This window comes from Hemiscyllium ocellatum, chromosome 35 (genome assembly GCF_020745735.1).
Source record: "Hemiscyllium ocellatum isolate sHemOce1 chromosome 35, sHemOce1.pat.X.cur, whole genome shotgun sequence".
NCBI classification, from domain to species: domain Eukaryota; kingdom Metazoa; phylum Chordata; class Chondrichthyes; order Orectolobiformes; family Hemiscylliidae; genus Hemiscyllium; species Hemiscyllium ocellatum.
Genome location: NC_083435.1, coordinates 10,211,242 through 10,228,425, shown reverse-complemented (window position 1 = coordinate 10,228,425; position 17,184 = coordinate 10,211,242). Strand labels below are relative to the sequence as shown.

Here is a 17,184-nt window from a genome sequence, read left to right as displayed (position 1 = left end):
AACGGGAGCAGAGTCTTCAACCATCGCCTGGCTGAAGGAAAAGAAAATGGCTCCTCAAACCTGACAGGCTGTGGTCTCGTACCTTACTTTAATCAATCACAGACTACATTCTGCGAGCGCCTCTCACAACGGCCTTTATAAACTGACAAAATGTTTCTTACTTTACCAAAAGGGCCCCATGGCAACACAGATCCTTCATGGAGACAGGGGAAGTGCACCATGGGACATGAGGTAACTTACCCACAGTGCTTTGCAGGGCACCATTTTCTTGGGGCTGAAAGGATGGCTTGGCGGCAAAGTAATGTTGAACAGTCGAACCCTGACAAGGCACTTTGATGAGGCAGTAAAATCTTTCCCAATACCCTGCACCACCCTTCCCTTTACCCCACACACCCCCATCCTCCAAAAATGTATCAGCCAAGATCCCAGGGTGGCCAGGCCACTCTAAATCTTCTCAGACGGTCACGGGATCTGACTTTGCTCACGTCAGGTATTAATGTGCCAGAGCAGTGGATTCTTTTCCAATTGATGCCTCGTCTCAACAGTCCAGTATTACCTTCCAGCAGTCAAACCTCAGGCTGGCATGGATTACCCGTCATTCCCTTTGTGTCGGCCAACTGGTCCCAGTGCCTCCCAGAGATATGCAGGAGTGATATCAGAAGCAGTGGAGGTGGTAGTGAATGTAGAGGATTGGAACCTCAGATACTGAACACAGTTCAACTGAAACCAAAATGCAGGAAGGAATGGGAGTGTTCCAGATGGAACAGAGTACAGGTGCTCTCTCGGTCTGCTTAGTCCCTGGCGTTTCTATCCCAGAAAACACTGAGCAGCCCAGTATAGAGAGAGGAGTCCAAGAAAAAAACAGCCAACCTCAACACTGCCCCATCTAACCGCGCTGTTACACTCGGACTGCAAACAGAAACAAAGCCTGGGCCTGGGCCCAGGCAGGACGAGAGACTGTCCCAGGTAACAACACGATTCTCCAGACTCTAGACTGTAAAAAGATAATCCAGTGTAAAATTATTAATGCTGCAAACGGAGGTCCTGAACTGGGGTGAAATTCGATAAAGAATAAAGAGAGCAGAGTCAGTGTAACCCTGAGGACACCGAATTAGTGAGCAGGGCATGTTAGTACCTGTTCGTGCCACGATGGGAATGGGTTCTGTTTGCTGGTTCTGTAACACGCCATAGAGAGAGATGAGGTACTCGGTGCTGGGGGCCAGGTCACCGATGGAGACACTGCGGAGGTTGCCTGGCACCGTGACCTCTTTGACCCCCAGCTGCCCCTCGGAATCTCTATACTGGACCAAGAAAGAGTCAAAGGTCCCTTCCTCCACGGCCCAGCTGAGCTTGAGGCTGTGAGTGTTGATATCGGAGACTGAGAGTCTTCCCAGGGCACTGACACCGACGGTGTGAACAGGAACCGCTAGAGAGAGGAGGAGACGGACAGTTATCCAGGTGCAAGAGGTGAGGTGGAGAGAGGGTTGTGGAGAAAAAAATACAGAAAGTTTATTTTCATCTAAATCTGCACTTGTTTAAGTGCAGCAACGGAAACTGAATACAACCCAAATTTTCACCCTCTACACCTGAGTGCATGAGTAATTGTGCTCACTCCCTGCTGGACTCCAGTTTTCACTCCTGGGTATCTGTTATTCTCTGCACAAATCTCCCCAAACCCCTCAACTGGACTCAATTTGTAACAATGAACCAGTTATTTACCATTCTATACATAAACTCCATTATCCCATTGATTAGACTCAGACCTGTATCAACATCCCAGGTCATCAGCACAGAAACGTCGACTTTCCTGTCCCTCAGATGCTGCCTGACCTGCTGTGCTTTTCCAGTATCCCACTTTTTGACTCAACATCCCCAGGTAATTGTTATTCTACACATAAAAAAGGGCTCATGCCCAAAACATCGATTCTCCTGCTCCTTGAATGCTGCCTGACCTACTGCGCTTTTCCAGCAACACATTTTCAGCTCTGATCTCCAGCATTTGCAGTCCTCACTTTCTCCCATTCTACACATAAACCCCACTGAGCCCTTGTTTAGACTCCAGTCTATAACTCTCTCCTGGTTATCCTATATATAACCCAACCGAACCCCTATACTAAATTCCAGCTTGCATTTCATTCCCAGCTACCTGCTTCTCTACACATAAACCACCAAAACTCCTCAATTCAGTTTCTAACTCACTCTACACTACATATTATATTGTATGGATGACAGTGAATTCTATAAATACATGAGGGATTCTCTTCTGAAGTGAAACCTGTGAGGAAGAAATAAGTGCCTCCAAAAGTTGTTTTATCTTTGCCCATTTGAAATTGGAGAGAATCATGAACCTGGAAACGAAACACAGTTAATGACCGTGGGATTTCATACTGAAATCTGTTCTCTCTGTAGATAAAATGCTAGCTGGTAATCTGGGGAGAGAGGGAAAATGGAAACAGGAAGCCAAGCATATTCCATATAAAACTTTGACCTAAGCATGCGCATGTAAAAATCTACACAACCAAGCCTTGCAGTAAGAAAAGCTTAATTGCATTTACCTCATTTGTACATCTTTATCACTCACTAATTACACAGCATCTTCACACTGAATTATACTTCACTCAATCACACCACAGCAATGCCCAATAGGGCTGGAGCATCCTGCTATCACCTATCTTAAAATGGCAGCGATTTCCTTACCGACGGAAGCAATCTGAGAGAAAACAAAATGAAATATTTTCTTGCTCTCAGCCTCAAGACATTGCATGAGAATAGAGAGAGAGAGAGAGATGGAGGCAGAAAATATTTCACGAGTGAAAAACCAAGACTAGCATTCGATCCATTCCTGGATCACAAGTACCTGTGATGGTCAAGAGAGCCACCAACGGCCTGGAGAGCTGGCCATTGGACACCCCATAGAGGTAAATGGTGTAGTTGGTCGTAGGCCTCAGGCCTGTGATGAAGACCGAGCGACGGTCACCAGTTACAGTGATATTCTGCAGAAGGTCGGACCCCTGAGCTTTGTACTGTATCAGGAAGGAGTCAAAGACAGTGTCAGCTGACCACGAGAGGAGGAGGGAGTCAGCCGTGATATTCGAGAACGAAAGGCTCCCAAACTTGCCAGATTTCACCAACTCTTTCTCTGCTGAAGCTAAAAAGAAGAGGAAGAGATACACAACACTTTACTGTTGGAGGAACTGCTGTTCGACTGTGAGAAGAATCATTTCCTTACAGTTTCTGGGTGAACACACCCAGTGGTCAGTCAGTAGTTTATGTTAGTATTCTGTAATTATGGAATGGCCTGGCACAGAGAGAGGCCACATGACCATCCATGGCTGTGCCTGCTTTTTTCAAAGCGTTTCCCAGTTCGTCCCTTGCTGTTTACCCTGAGTGAATTGTTCCCCTTCAATTGTACAATGAATTCCCTCTGAACTGTTTTTATGAATTTGATTCAATCAAACCTTCAGCCAGTGTAGATCACACCAAACTACGCTGTGTGACAAAATGCTTCCCCATTTTTTCAATCTTTATTCAGTAATCTCAAATGTGTCTCTTCTGTTACTGACCCTCCAGTCTCAGGAAGCAGTTTCTCCTTTCCTTAATCAAAACCTATGTAGTTTGATAATTCTCCCTGTATCTTTCTCTGCTCCAAGCAGAGCAACCCTTAACTCTCAGGTGTCCAAGAAATTCAAGAGAATTCAAATTAATAATCGAGTTTTCCCGGCACATGTCACACTTGACAAATGGACAATGAAAGTGGGGATCATTCCAAGATGGCCGCTTCTCATTGGAGCTTAGAGCAGACTATAATGTACAGGATGGGAAAACTTCCAGTTCAGTCATTAAGACAGCTTTCCTGAGAGGACTGGTTTGTGAGGAATACCTGCAGTGGTTATTATAGTGGTTAGTGGCCTAGTCCGTCTGCTTCCGGAAAGCCCATAGAGAGAAACCAGATACTTGGTACCAGGCCTCAGGCCTTCAATGAAGGACGAATGTTGATGAGCGGGCACTGTGAAGTTCTGCACCTCCTCAGATCCTTCCACTCTGTACTGGATCAGAAAGGAATCAAAGCCACTTTCAGCTGCCCAAAAGATTTGCAGGGAATCCTGCGTGACATTGTTTCCCGAAAGGCGGATCAGTTTTCTCAGCCTGCTGGGCTTTACACCATTGGTATCTATGGAAGCTAGAGAGAAAGCAGAGGGAAAAAAAAATCGCAATTTAAAGACTGTGCTCTGGATAAAAGACCCTTCACTGTAAACTAATGGGGCGTAACCCCCATATCCAAACCTTATTCTTTCAGGTTGGTTTAAGTATCCACAGGGTCAACAGGAAGATGGGTGAAGTTCACAACAAATGGGTAAAAGAGAAGACACAAAATCTAACCCTAGACCTTTGCAGAAGCTGCATTTACTCTGCTGCTCCATCTTTCCCAGCTGGCTCTGGGAGCCTCTAGGATAAAGGCCTGACCGGTGTGTTTCCCTTGGATTGGGAGCTGCAAATTGGAATTCAGATGCAGGGATATCAGACTGGTTCATTGGGGAGGAGACACTGCTAGCAGAAGTAAAGAAACCATAGCGTCTGGTACAGAGAGATCATGGATCACTGTAGATAGATACAATGCATATATCATATAGAATCCAATATATCTCGCATATAGACTATGTCATACAGCTAGAATTATTTACACTATAGATTATGATAACTCCACACGGTTGTAAGAACTATATTTGGTACAGATTCACTGAGTTACATTGTGATAAGAAGTGCATAACTTATAGATACCAATATAATTTTTAAGAAATTGTATATGAAATTAATGTGTATTAATCTTTTTTGTGAAAAAACTCAGCTTTTTTTGGTTTATTTCGACAGTATGTTACAGTATAAATCAAAAGAGCTATAAGAGCTACTTGTATTATATATTATCAGCATAATATATATCTGATGTATATTATACATCAGATCCATAGATGACGCCACAATGTATGTTATATAAATCCACAGAGCTTTATAGACAGTATATATAAATCCATAGAGCTACATACACATAGATTATGGTTCAGATCCATAGAGCTCTATATGCTCTATGTTATGATATAAACCTACAGAGCTATGCACACAGTATATTATGTTATAAAAACAGATGTATACACAGTACATTGTGGTAGAGAACCACAGAACTATATACACTGTATGTTGTAGGAGAAAACCACAGAGCTATATACACTGTATGATATGGTAGGCAACCAGACTGCTGAATACACTGCATATTATGGCAGAGAACCACGGAGCTATATACACTGTATATTGTAGTAGAAAACCACAGAGTTGTATACATGGTATATTAGGGTAAAGAACCTCAGATTTGCATAAGTTGTATATTAAATAGTGAGCCACGGAGCTGCATACACTTTGTATTATGGTAGAGAACCACAGAGTTATTTACACTGGTAATGAGCCATAAAGCTGTGTACACTGTATATTATAGTAATGCATCAGAGAGTTATATATACTATATATTATGGTGATACACCAAAGAGCTGTATATACTGTATATTATGGTAGTGCACCATAGCATTGTATATACTGTATATTATGGTAATTCACCATTTAAAGCTGTATATTATGGTAGTGCACCATAGCATTGTATATACTATATATTATGGTAATGTGCCATAAAGCTGTATATACTGTGTATTATGGAAAGCACCATAAAGCTGTATACACTGTATATTATGATATGGCTACACTCTTAGAAGCAGCAGATTCACTGATGCTGACAGCAACAACGAACAGACCGCGGGAAATTTGCAACAGAATGAATGGTGCTGCTCTGGCATCAGAGAGAGAGAGAGAGAAAGACCAGGATAAATAGCCAGATAGGGAGTGGTATGTCTGGTGGTTTTACAGAAGAGCTTTGATTCTAATGATCTGGTGAATGAGTTGGATGACAAAACAGTTTGCCAGTTGTGCCAGTGGGGTGGCAGGATACAGAGCACAGAATACTGAGCCAAGTATATTGAATACTCACCTACAGAAGAGGAAAGGCGCGCGGGGGTGGGGGTGAGGAGGAGGAGGAAGTGGAGGGGGGAATAATCCATGCAGCAATGGAGGAACAGGAGTCAGAGCTGAACAGGGTGGTTAGACTGACAGGAAGAAACAACATCAGCTCTGGACTGTGATCCAGGAACTCAGGACTTGAATAAACCGCTTCACACCCTTCCTCAGCAGGAAGGAAACAGAAAATCTCCCTCACAGGGGGAGTCGGAATGATGGATATGGCAAGGAATGAGGATTGAAGAGATGATAAGGAATGGGAATTGAAGAGATGGCGAGGAATGGGAATTGACAATATGAAGAGGAATGGGAAATGAAGGTATGATAAGGAATGGGAATTGAAATTATGATAAGGAATGGGAATTGAAGAGATTTTTTAAAAATGGGAATTGAAGACATGATGAGTAGGAATTGAAGAGCTGGTGAGGAATGGGCATTGAAGAGATCGTGAGGAATGGGAATTGAAGAGATGATAAGGAATGGGAATTGAGAATCACTTGGGTTAGAAAGTAGTTTGCTTTTATTCCTGACAGTGGGTCCAGGCCAGAATTTGTTGCCTCTCTCTGACTACCCTGGAGGGGGCAGTGGTGAGCTGCCACCTTAAAACGTTACATTCTGTTGGATTTGGGGATCTTCATTTGCATATTTCCACTGCGGCTCTTAAACACATTTTAGGGAGTGAAGACACAATTACAGGGAAACAGCAATGGCAGAAAGGACAAGAAATCGAACTGAAAAATCACAAGGAATGGAAAGGAATCATTCCTTGATTGAGAACAGACCTATTTGGAGAACAGAGAAAGAAGCAGCCCACAAACCAAAGAAAAATCAGAGAAAAAGATGCGAGTTTCAAAGTTTGCACCAACTTGGGGTGAAAGTTGGTCAAAGCAAAACTTGCCAATTCCTGGCATCTTCGCCAAGCAGGCCGAGGTTACCAGGTTGGCATGGATGCTGTCCAGAGATGAAAGTCAGGAAATATTTGTCCGCTTTGCTCAAAGCGTAGCAAAGAAAATATTTCCCGGCCCAGAAAACCTCTTGCTTGGTGGCATCGCTACCTGTGGTTGTCACGACGATCGAAAGCGGCCTGGTGTGACGGCCCCTGGACACTCCATAAATGTAGATGGCGTACTTGGTGGTAGGCCTGAGGCCTATGAGGACATACGAGCGACGGTTCCCAGACACCCGGAACTTCCTCACCTCTTCGGAGCCCTGGGCTCTGTACTGAATGACGTAGGAGTCAAAGGCCCACTGTGTTGACCAGGAGAGCTCCAGAGAGTCAGCTGTGATGTTAGAGACAGAGAGACTGCCCAAGGCCTTCACCTGACTGGGCCTTATACCTTCCTTCACTAGAGGCAGGAGATAGAGAGAGGCTGGTAAAATATCATGCAACAACATCCCAAAGAGTTCCTGCCTGGAAAAATTAAACCTGCAATGCTTTGCGCTACCTCTGAACATCTCAAAGCCAATGAAGTAATTCTGCAGTGTTACAAAGGGAGGAAATGGATTTACATTCAGGAGGTTCCGAAAAAAACAGCAATTATTGGATCATCAGACGTTTACTGATGTTGGCAAAGGATAAAGTACAAGTCAAGGGCATGAGGGAGAACTTGAATCGGTGGCGTGAGGATCTTTTCCCATCTGCTGAGGGAGCAGACAGGGACTCGGTTTAAAGTCATACTTGAAAGATGGCACCTCTGACAGTGCAGCACGCCCTGTAAGTGTCAGCCTGCATTCTGTAGGATTCCCGGAGAGCCTTTGAGTCAGAGTCCAGAGTATGACACACTGGTAAACGTTTCCAGTCTGATACCAATGTGTGGTGGTGTCAGGACATAGCTGCAGCTGCAGAGAGTAATTGGTAAAGTGTGAGGGTCTGAGACACAGGCTAGTCACACTGCAGGGTACACACTCTAAGATGTGGGAGACTGACCATTAGCTGAGGGAGTTAAGGATTAATTTAATGATTTGCTGCTACTTTAAACTCAACTTTGTGAGTAGGACAAGCGACTGAGGATGAGATCCGTCACTTTGGGCAATGTTGGGGAAACAGCATGTGTTTTGAAACCACCTCTGTTCCTCTCAAAGGGATTACTAACAGCTTGCAAACAGGCCATTCAGCCCAACCAGTTGATGTTGGTTTTACGCGTCACGTGAACCTCCTCCCTTGCTTCTGCACCTCACCACCACCCCCTCTAAAACCACACACAAACACAAAATGTCACCGGCATGAAGAACTTTCCAAAGCTCATTTGAAAACAGAGGTGGTGGTCACCGTAGTGACGGGCTCACTTCGCTGCGGATGGGGAGGACGGGAAATGGAATTGAATTGGAGGAAATGCTGGGGGGGAAGGTGGTGGGGGGGTGGGGGTTGCGGAGATAATTCCCAGTGCGCACGGTAGTCTCGCCTCTAATTTGATCCCAAGGTACCTGTGGTAGAAGCCACAAAGGCCATCAGTTTTGTGACTTGGCCTTGAAAGACCCCATGGAGATAGATGGTGTATTTGGTGCTGGGTTTGAGGCCTGTGATGAAGAATGACCTCTGATCTCCAGCCACGGTCAAATTGCTCACAGTCTGGGAGCCGTGGGCTCGGTACTGGATCAGAAAGAGTTCATACACCTGGCCCACCATCCAGGAGAGCTGCAAGGAGTCTGCAGTGACGTGAGATACACCGGGTCGGACCGGTGTCTTCGCTGTCGGACTGACCTCATCTGAGGAGTCTACAGGAGAGAAACGGCATGAGAATTTATTACCAGTTGAATTGACGCATTCTCAACGACCAACAGAACCACACAATGGTCAGCCCAAAATCAGCCCGTGTTGTGTCTCTGCAAGAGGACTCTCCTAACCCCCACCACATCCCCCAAATTCCGTCTTTAGCCCTGAACTCTTCAGATAATGATCTAATTTCATTTCAAAAGCTCTGATTCCGTCACACCGTCAGGTTTTGAACCATTGCTCTGTGAGAACTCCCCTCCTGACAGCGCTGCAGCATCTATCTGCAACACTAAGGACCACAGGGCTTCAAGCAGCCATTTCTCAACTCATTCAGGAGGACAAGGGAGTCTGGCCCAGCCAGTGACACAGACAACAAACACCTTTCCTCACGTCTGTACTTCTTTTGCCCAATTACCTCAAACCTGTCCCCTCTGAATCTTAATCCTTCCACCAATGGAAACAATTTCTCCTCATCCTCCCAGCCTAGACCCTCACCATTCTGATCACTCGTAACAGGGAGACACTACTTCTATTTGTTTTCTCAGAGGGAGAACCTTGATTGAAATGCTCCATCTGTGAGAGCTCATGGGAAAAGAGCAGGGCCTGATGGGTAAGGACTACTTCGTGTAAGGCTTTTGTCCTGAACTGGAATGTGCTGTCTGAAAGGCTGATGGGAGTAGATTCATCGAGAATTTTCAAACAGGATTTTGGACCAACAGCTGGACAGGAGAAACATTCAGGAATGTGGGGAAACGTTGGGCTGGTGGGGGACTGGTACAGGCCCAAGGGGCCAAATGGCCTCCATTGAGAGATGCCATGGATCCTATGCATTCCTGGAAGATCCAAAATGGAAAGCTCAGCTGTCACATAGACACGGCGACGTGGCAGGGACAGACCAACTGTTCATTTCCAGGGATAGATTCCGAGCCGCCAACTACAATCCAGCAAGGCATCAGAGTAACAGTCTGACAGCTAACCTGACCCATTAGACACAGAGCACACAGGCAGCTTCCTGCAGTGATCCTAACCAACCAAATTATTTACAAATGGCAGTATGGAGGGACAGTGGTCCTTAGAAACACATTCTTGAAGGTTATATTGATGAATAGTCCCAGAAGGGAAGAAATTTGGAGGTCAGAAAGTCAGGAACACATGCAAAATGGCACTGGGAAGTATTTACTGGAGAAGGAGGTAAAATGGAGAGGAAGAGGAAAGAAAGTTCAGTGAAACAACATAAAATGATGTGACATAAAGAATGTCAGTCTCCAGAGAAATTTTGAGACAAAACGCTATCACACATTCTTCTGGAATGGAAAGGTATTGGGGGATCTCACAGATTGTGAACCGAAGAGATAACAAGGACTGAGAATTGAAATGATTATGAGGAATGGGAGATGAAGTGATAACGAGAAATGAGGAATGAAGAGATGACAAGGAATGGGAATTGAAGAGATGTCAAAGAATGGAATTGAAGAGATGATGAGGAATGGGAGTTGAAGTGATGACAAGGAATGAGGATAGAAGATGGTACAAGGAATGGGAGTTGAAGTGATGACAAGGAATGGGAATTGAAGAGATGTCAAGGAATGAGAGTTGAAGAGATGACGAGGAAGGAATGGGAGTTGAAGAGATGACGAGGAATGAGGATTGAAGATATGACAAGGAATGGGAATTGAAGTGATGTCAAGAATGGGAATTGAAGAGATGTTAAGGAATGGCAGTTGAAGAGATGAGGAATGGAAGTTGAAGTGATGACGAGGAATGAGAATTGAAGAGATGACAAGGAATGGGAGATGAAGAGTTGACAAGGAATGACATGGATTTATTCTTTGATTGTGGGCAGGATTATGTATTTATATAGAGAATATAAACATAATAGAGAGAAAGTGAAAATCCCGTAAACAAATGCTGATTGAGAGTGTAATGTGCAGAGTTTGGAGGAACAGATTTCCCATGTAAGCTTTCTGAAACTTGGTGCTGGTCTGAGGGGAATGTTTCTGCTGCTTTCAGGCCTCTGTGCCCAGGCGGTCTGAAACCTGTGGCCTATGTCCGAGAGAGGAAGAGAGAGAGAGAAAACCACACGAGCTGATTAGACACTTCCACCTTGAGACCCCGAGCAGCCTCACTGCTACCTCATGAAGGAAATATTTGCCTTTTCCAATGAGGAATTGCTGAGGAAATATTTCCAGTCAGATCTGCCTGCTGTAGCCAGTGTACCTGCGGTGGTGACGGTGGTGGACAGGGGTGTTGTGTGGCGCCCGCTGGACACTCCGTAGAGGTAGAAGGTGTACTTGGTAGTAGGCCTGAGGCCTGTGATGACATGTGATTGAGTGTGGCCACTCAGAGACTGTTTCTGCACCAGTTCTGATCCCCGGGCTCTGTACTGCACAATGTAGGAGTCATAGTCCCTCTGGGCTGCCCAGGACAGTCTGACTGAGTGAGGTGTCAGCGCCAAAGCAGAAATGTTGCCCAGCTCCTTCTTCTCACTGGGTTCCATGATATCCGTTCCTGTGGAAGCTGCAACAACATCAACTCAGATTTATATAGCACACGTCACGAGGCACCTCACACTGACCAAAGGTAGGCAAACAGGTTTTTCGTAAGGAATAACTTACAGGAGCGGAGATTCAGAGAGATTTAAGGCAGGCCTTGGTGACAACTCATGGTTCATTGGTGAAGGATTAGAATCAGGGCAAGCCGTGCATGAGAGCAGCAGAGTGTTGTGGAACCGGAGCAGATTCCGGGGATAGGGAAAGGCCAAAGCCATGGAAAGGTTTGAACAGAAGAATAAGCATTTTAAGATCAAGCTGTCACTGAACCAGCAGCTTGAGGGGGAATGGGGGAGATTCTGAGCAGGATTTGACCACACCCAAGTAAACATGAGGTTGCAGGAAGATCAGAAGGAAGCCTCGAGGGACCTGAACAGGCAAATCACCCCGAGGTCAGAGGTCATCCATCATCAACCAACAGTTCGTGTGTGTGTGTGAGTGAGTGTACGTATCCGTGTGTGTGTGTGTACTTATCTAAATGTGTGCATCTGTGTGGTATGAACACACATCTGCTTGTATGCATATATGTGTATGCATCCATGTGCATGAATATCCATGCATGGAGGTGTGTATGTCCATGGATGGGAGTGGAGGTATGTGTGTGGGAGGAGAGGAGTGTGCGAGGAGCAGACCGAGGAAACACAAATGTGAGAGTGGGAGACAGCTGCGTGTGAAACAGTGATGCATGACTCTGACTTTATCCATGTGTAATGCTCCAGACACAATAAATATCAAGGGAAATGGGACCCAAGCCAACAGGAAACAGGCAGCCCCTCAAGATCCAATGGCTGAGAAAGACCGATATCAGTGAGACAAAACCATGTACAAGGAGAAGTTCGTCACCAAGGTAACAGTGTACATACTGAGTTGTGTGCAGTTATTAACTTAAAGATGGCAGGTAGCACATGTCAAAACCCTATCAATCAGTTTTGTGAAAATAGTTGTGTTGATAAGTGGACAGAAAGTTGGAATAATTTGCACAGGTAAGAGTGAGCAGTAAAATAGCAAACATAAACACACTCCTTAGATTGATTGTTTAAAAATCTACCTGTGGTGGTCACTATGCTGGTCAGTGGCTTTGTGCGCTGACCCTTAGCGACCCCATAGAGACGGACAGTGTAGACGGTGGTAGGCCTCAGGCCTTTGATGAAGGTGGACCTTTGGTCCCCAGTCATGGTCAGGTTGTACACTCCCCGGGGCTCCGAAGCACTGTACTCTATCAGAAAGGAATCGAAGCCCTCGCTCGCTGTCCAGGAGAGTTTAAAGGACTGAGCCGTGATGCGAGAGACAGAAAGGTCACCAATTCTATTTGGCTTCACAGTGTCTTTAGCTGCAGAAGCTAGGAAAGGGAAAAAAAGAGGCAAGATGTTACTGGGTAGGAAGGTTGATTCTGAGGCTGTCAGTCCCTGGTGGTATCAGTGGCTGATGCCCAGATCCTCAAGGAGACACTGAATAAAAAGGAGGGAAGATAGAGGAGGCCTTTGAACAGACAAAGGGGCAGGAGGAGCCAGCACCGTACAGCAGTTCATCCAATCAGTTCCGGGCTGATCTGCTGGTCTCACTTACCCACTTTACATTCCCTTTGATACAATAAACAGTGTTCCACTTCATTCTGGAAACTCTGGGCAATCTGGCTCTATCCTTCAGTTACTCCCCACAGACTTCACCCACCCCACCAGCTATCGGCCTATCTCCACATCGATCCGATGAGATCCTTTGGTCATTGAGAACGCTTCGATCAAAATCTTCAGGAGACCAAAAGCCAAATTGACACCAGCCACCTTCATTAATTAACATAGACAATCCCAGCAAAGTAAAACAAAAAATCCACAGGGCTTCTGTGGCGCAGTGGTAGTGTCCCTATCCTGGACCGGGAGGCCTGATATGGACAAATATCCTGTACATTATTCAGAAAGGTCAAGCGTCATTCATCTCCAATCAATAAGAGGATGACTGGGGCCTGTGTGAAAGCCAGCCTTGGAGCATTCTTTGGCCTCCCACGTGTGTGGTAAAGAAAGTTCCAATAGAGATCCATTCAGAATGCAGGATTCAGACTCCTTTCCAATAACTGGCACTGAGAGCGGGAATGGGAGAGCTGGACTGGTCTCTGTTGATGATGTGATCCGTAATGGTGGTTGGGTGGGGGTGGGGGGGGGGAGGAGCAGTCTGTTTGATATTCCCCAATCCCCTGTCCCCGTGAGGACACACCCCACAGTCAATCTCAGCCAGAGTTGTGGAACAAAAACAGTTAAGGGATGATGGACAATTGTTTGGCCCTAGTTCACCATTGGAATGGGAAAAGAGATACACATTTGAACATGATATGGTGAGGATCACCATGTCAGGCTATTACATAACTGGTCTGTGAGTGCCTCTGAATATGAGCTGAAACCTTGGCTGACAGATCCAACACAATTCCCTGACACCATCCACTCCCGACAATTCGAAATGAAGGCAATGATCATGGCGCAGGCCCTGATTCACAGCCAGAGGGAATGATGGAGTGATTCTGGATAAAAAATGGTGGGAACGCCAATCCCAGTGAAGAGACAGGAACAATCGATAACTGTTCCGAGGTTCTCCCCTCTCTCTCCCAACACGGAACTCACTCCAGCATTGACACAGCACTCGGCCCTTCAAAGATGTTTCAAACAGCAACGGAGCTTCAAGATACAGAAGGGTTAAAGGCACCTCATTTTCACGCAAAGCAGATTGTAAGAACTACAACAACTTGCATTAATCTAGCATAATTAGACCAGTTAAACATGGCATTTGTATGGGTAAAAAATGAGGTCTGCAGATGCTGGAGATCACAGTTGAAAATGTGTTGCTGGTTAAAGCACAGCAGGTCAGGCAGCATCCAAGGAATAGGAAATTCGACATTTCGGGCATAAGCCCTTCATCATTTGTATGCCATGTTCTGTGTTCTATGACACAGAGTCAGTTAAGGAGATTGCAGGACAAGTGACCAAAGATTGACTAAAGATACAGAATTGAAGAAGTGCCGTAAAGCAGTGAAGGGAGATTCCAAGGTTTAATCACATTAAAGTGGAACAATATCTATTGTGACCATGAACAGCCCAGCTTCAGTCTCAGCACAGTGGGAATCTCTGCACCCTCTCTATCAGCGAACCAGGTAAACTCTGAGAGACTAACAGTTGATCTCTGTGTGCACCATCTCCAGAGCTGCAACTTTATGTTTTACATTCAGTTGTATCACTCTGATTAACATACGTAATTCATGACAGATCTGGATAGCGTTCAAAACAATACTTTTCACTGCCTTTCGGGACATGTCACACTAAACAAATCAAATCAAGTTAAATCTCTCCTGAGCGTTCTCTGTTCTGAGGAGGACAGTTCACAAGACTCTTATCATCACTCTGTCCTGGGACAATTCTCAATCTCTTCAGCTGCCTCTCAAAGGCCCTTCCTGTAGCCTACTCCCTAAAGGATAAAGAGATTGATAGAAAGGACAGGAAGGACATCCCTCCTCTCAGACCGTGTTTGTGATGCCTGCTGTAGTGGAAGAACAAAGAGCAAAGTCACAGACACATCATCATTCGAGGGACCAATGAGGGATGTTCATTATTGCTCTGAGTGGAAAAGGCCAATGAAGAAAGGATGGCCAACTGTGATGTGTCACAGAGTTGTCACAGCAGAATAAACAGTGCAGAGGTGTTCAAGTTAAGTCATTGGGGATGTCCATGATTCATAAAGATGAATCACGTGAGGATATTTATACACAGCTCCCAAATGTGGGTGGATGATATAAATATATCAGAAACCTGCACATTCCTGAAGGAAGAGACAAGACCAGAGTAGGGAGCCTCAGTGCTGCCCTGATAACTGGGCACCATCGCTTGAGTCTTTGTGTTGGCACAAGTTCACAACAGTCCAGCCCACTGATTGGAGTTACTTATTTCACCACAGTCACCAGTCCAGAGTGACCAACATCGCCATAGCAACAGATAAAATATACTGAGGTGCAAAGTGGAAGAGAGATGAGAGAGAAAGTGCTGGAAGCCTTTAAGTGCCTCAAGGGGGAATGGTCAATGAAAATACTTTCCCTCAGAAAGGTGTCCAGTCGAAATGAGGAAAATATTTTTCATTGAATTTCAGCAACAGCTCCAGATGGAGAAAGCGAATAATTGACTGGGAATTCTATTGGCCATTTGCTGAACGACAGGTACCTCTTGTGGTTATCACAGATGTTGACAGTGCTGTGCGCTGGCCTCTGGAAATCCCATAGACGGTGACGGTATATTTGGTGCTAGGCCTCAGGCCTGTGATGAGGTAGGAGCGACGATGGGCCATCACCGTCACATTCTGCACGCTCCGGGACCCCACGATTCTGTACTCGATGAGGAAGGAACCAAAGACCAGCTCTGTTGTCCAGGAGACCCGCACAGAGTGAGCCGTCACCGTGGAAACGGAAAGAGGTCTCAGTTTAACGGGTTTGACCACGGCCTTGTCTGTCAGGGATGGACAGGGAGAGGGAAGGTGGGAGGGCAGGAAAGAGAAACATGTCAAATTTTAAACAGGGTCCAAACCGAAACCCAGGTCAACAATGTCAGAGAATCACCAGAGGAGGTCAATTAGAACAAAGTGTCTGTCAGGCTGAAGGGCAATACCTGTGGTCTTGGTGGAGGTGGTAAGCGGCCTGCTGCGTTGGTCACCAGAGAGCCCGTAGACATGCAGCCTGTAGGTGGTGCTCGGCCTCAGGCCTGTGATGACAGCGGATCGACGGTCACCGGTTACCAGGAGCTCGCTCACATCCTCTGAGCCCTCAGGGCCGTATTCAATCAGGAAGGAATCATAGGATCTCTCCGTTTCCCAGGAGAGTTTGAGGGAGTCGGCCGTGACCTTAGACACGGAGACCTTGCCCAGATCCACCACCGGGAGCGGCCTCTGACCCTCTTTATCTGTGGAGGCTACAATTCAAAATGAAGACAATGATCATGGATCAGGCCCTGGTTCACTGCCCGAGGAGAATGATGGAGTGATTCTGGACATGAAATGATGGGAATGGCCATCCCAGTGAAGAGACAGGAACACTCGATAACTGTTCCGAGGTTCTCCGCTCTCTCTCCCAACACAGAACTCACTCCAGCATTGACACAGCACTGAGCCCATTACAGATGCTTTGAACAGCACCGCAGATCCAAGAAACACAAGGTTTAATGGCACCTCATTATCAGCCAATGCAGGTTGTGACAACAATAACAACTTGCATTAATCTAGCACCATTAATGTAGTCAAACAACCATATGAGCATTTTGACAGAGATTTCAAGACAAGTGAGTATAAGATTCACCAATGAGACAGAATTGAAGAGGCGTCTTAAAGCAGGAAAGAGAGATCACAAGGTGTCATCACATTAAAATGTAACAATATCCATTATTACCTTTAATAGCCCAGCTTCAATCTCAGCACAGTGGGAATCTCTGTGACCTGTCTATCAGTGAACGAGGTAAATATTATATTCTGCATTCTGTTCCATTACCTGATGTACATATGTTTGGTACAATTAGACTGGATAGCACGCAAAGCAATACTTTTTCACTGCATTTTGGGACATGTCACAATTGTAAATCAAATCAAATCTTTGAGCGAAAATTGCTTCATTACGCGCCTCTATTTAACTGATTATTTTAAATCCCTGCACTCAGATCAGTTAACTCACTGATTCTGAACACTTTCGAGAAACAGAGAGTAGTTAGAATTGACTCAATGCATCTGTGTCAATTCTGTTTCAGAGCAATTCCGACAGACACTCTCCGCTATCTATTACCGAGAACCAGACCAATCACTCCACTTCAGTGAAAGACACAGTTCTGTTGGGAAAGCCTCTGTTGAACTGGAAAT

The 17,184-nt window shown here is 45.5% G+C and overlaps 1 protein-coding gene across 1 annotated transcript in view; it reads right to left on the bottom strand.

The window, feature by feature from the left end:
* LOC132832949 (tenascin-X-like) overlaps window positions 1-17,184 on the bottom strand; it is a 171,531-nt gene that overhangs the window by 25,623 nt on the left and 128,724 nt on the right. The window contains exons 56-64 of the mRNA XM_060851197.1: window positions 15,951-16,250; window positions 15,510-15,791; window positions 12,365-12,655; window positions 10,985-11,284; window positions 8,479-8,769; window positions 7,110-7,400; window positions 3,881-4,180; window positions 2,858-3,148; window positions 1,136-1,426 (exon numbers count right to left, since the gene is read on the bottom strand). Coding sequence (XP_060707180.1) covers window positions 1,136-1,426; window positions 2,858-3,148; window positions 3,881-4,180; window positions 7,110-7,400; window positions 8,479-8,769; window positions 10,985-11,284; window positions 12,365-12,655; window positions 15,510-15,791; window positions 15,951-16,250 — 2,637 coding nt within the window. The remainder of the gene's footprint in view (window positions 1-1,135; window positions 1,427-2,857; window positions 3,149-3,880; window positions 4,181-7,109; window positions 7,401-8,478; window positions 8,770-10,984; window positions 11,285-12,364; window positions 12,656-15,509; window positions 15,792-15,950; window positions 16,251-17,184) is intronic.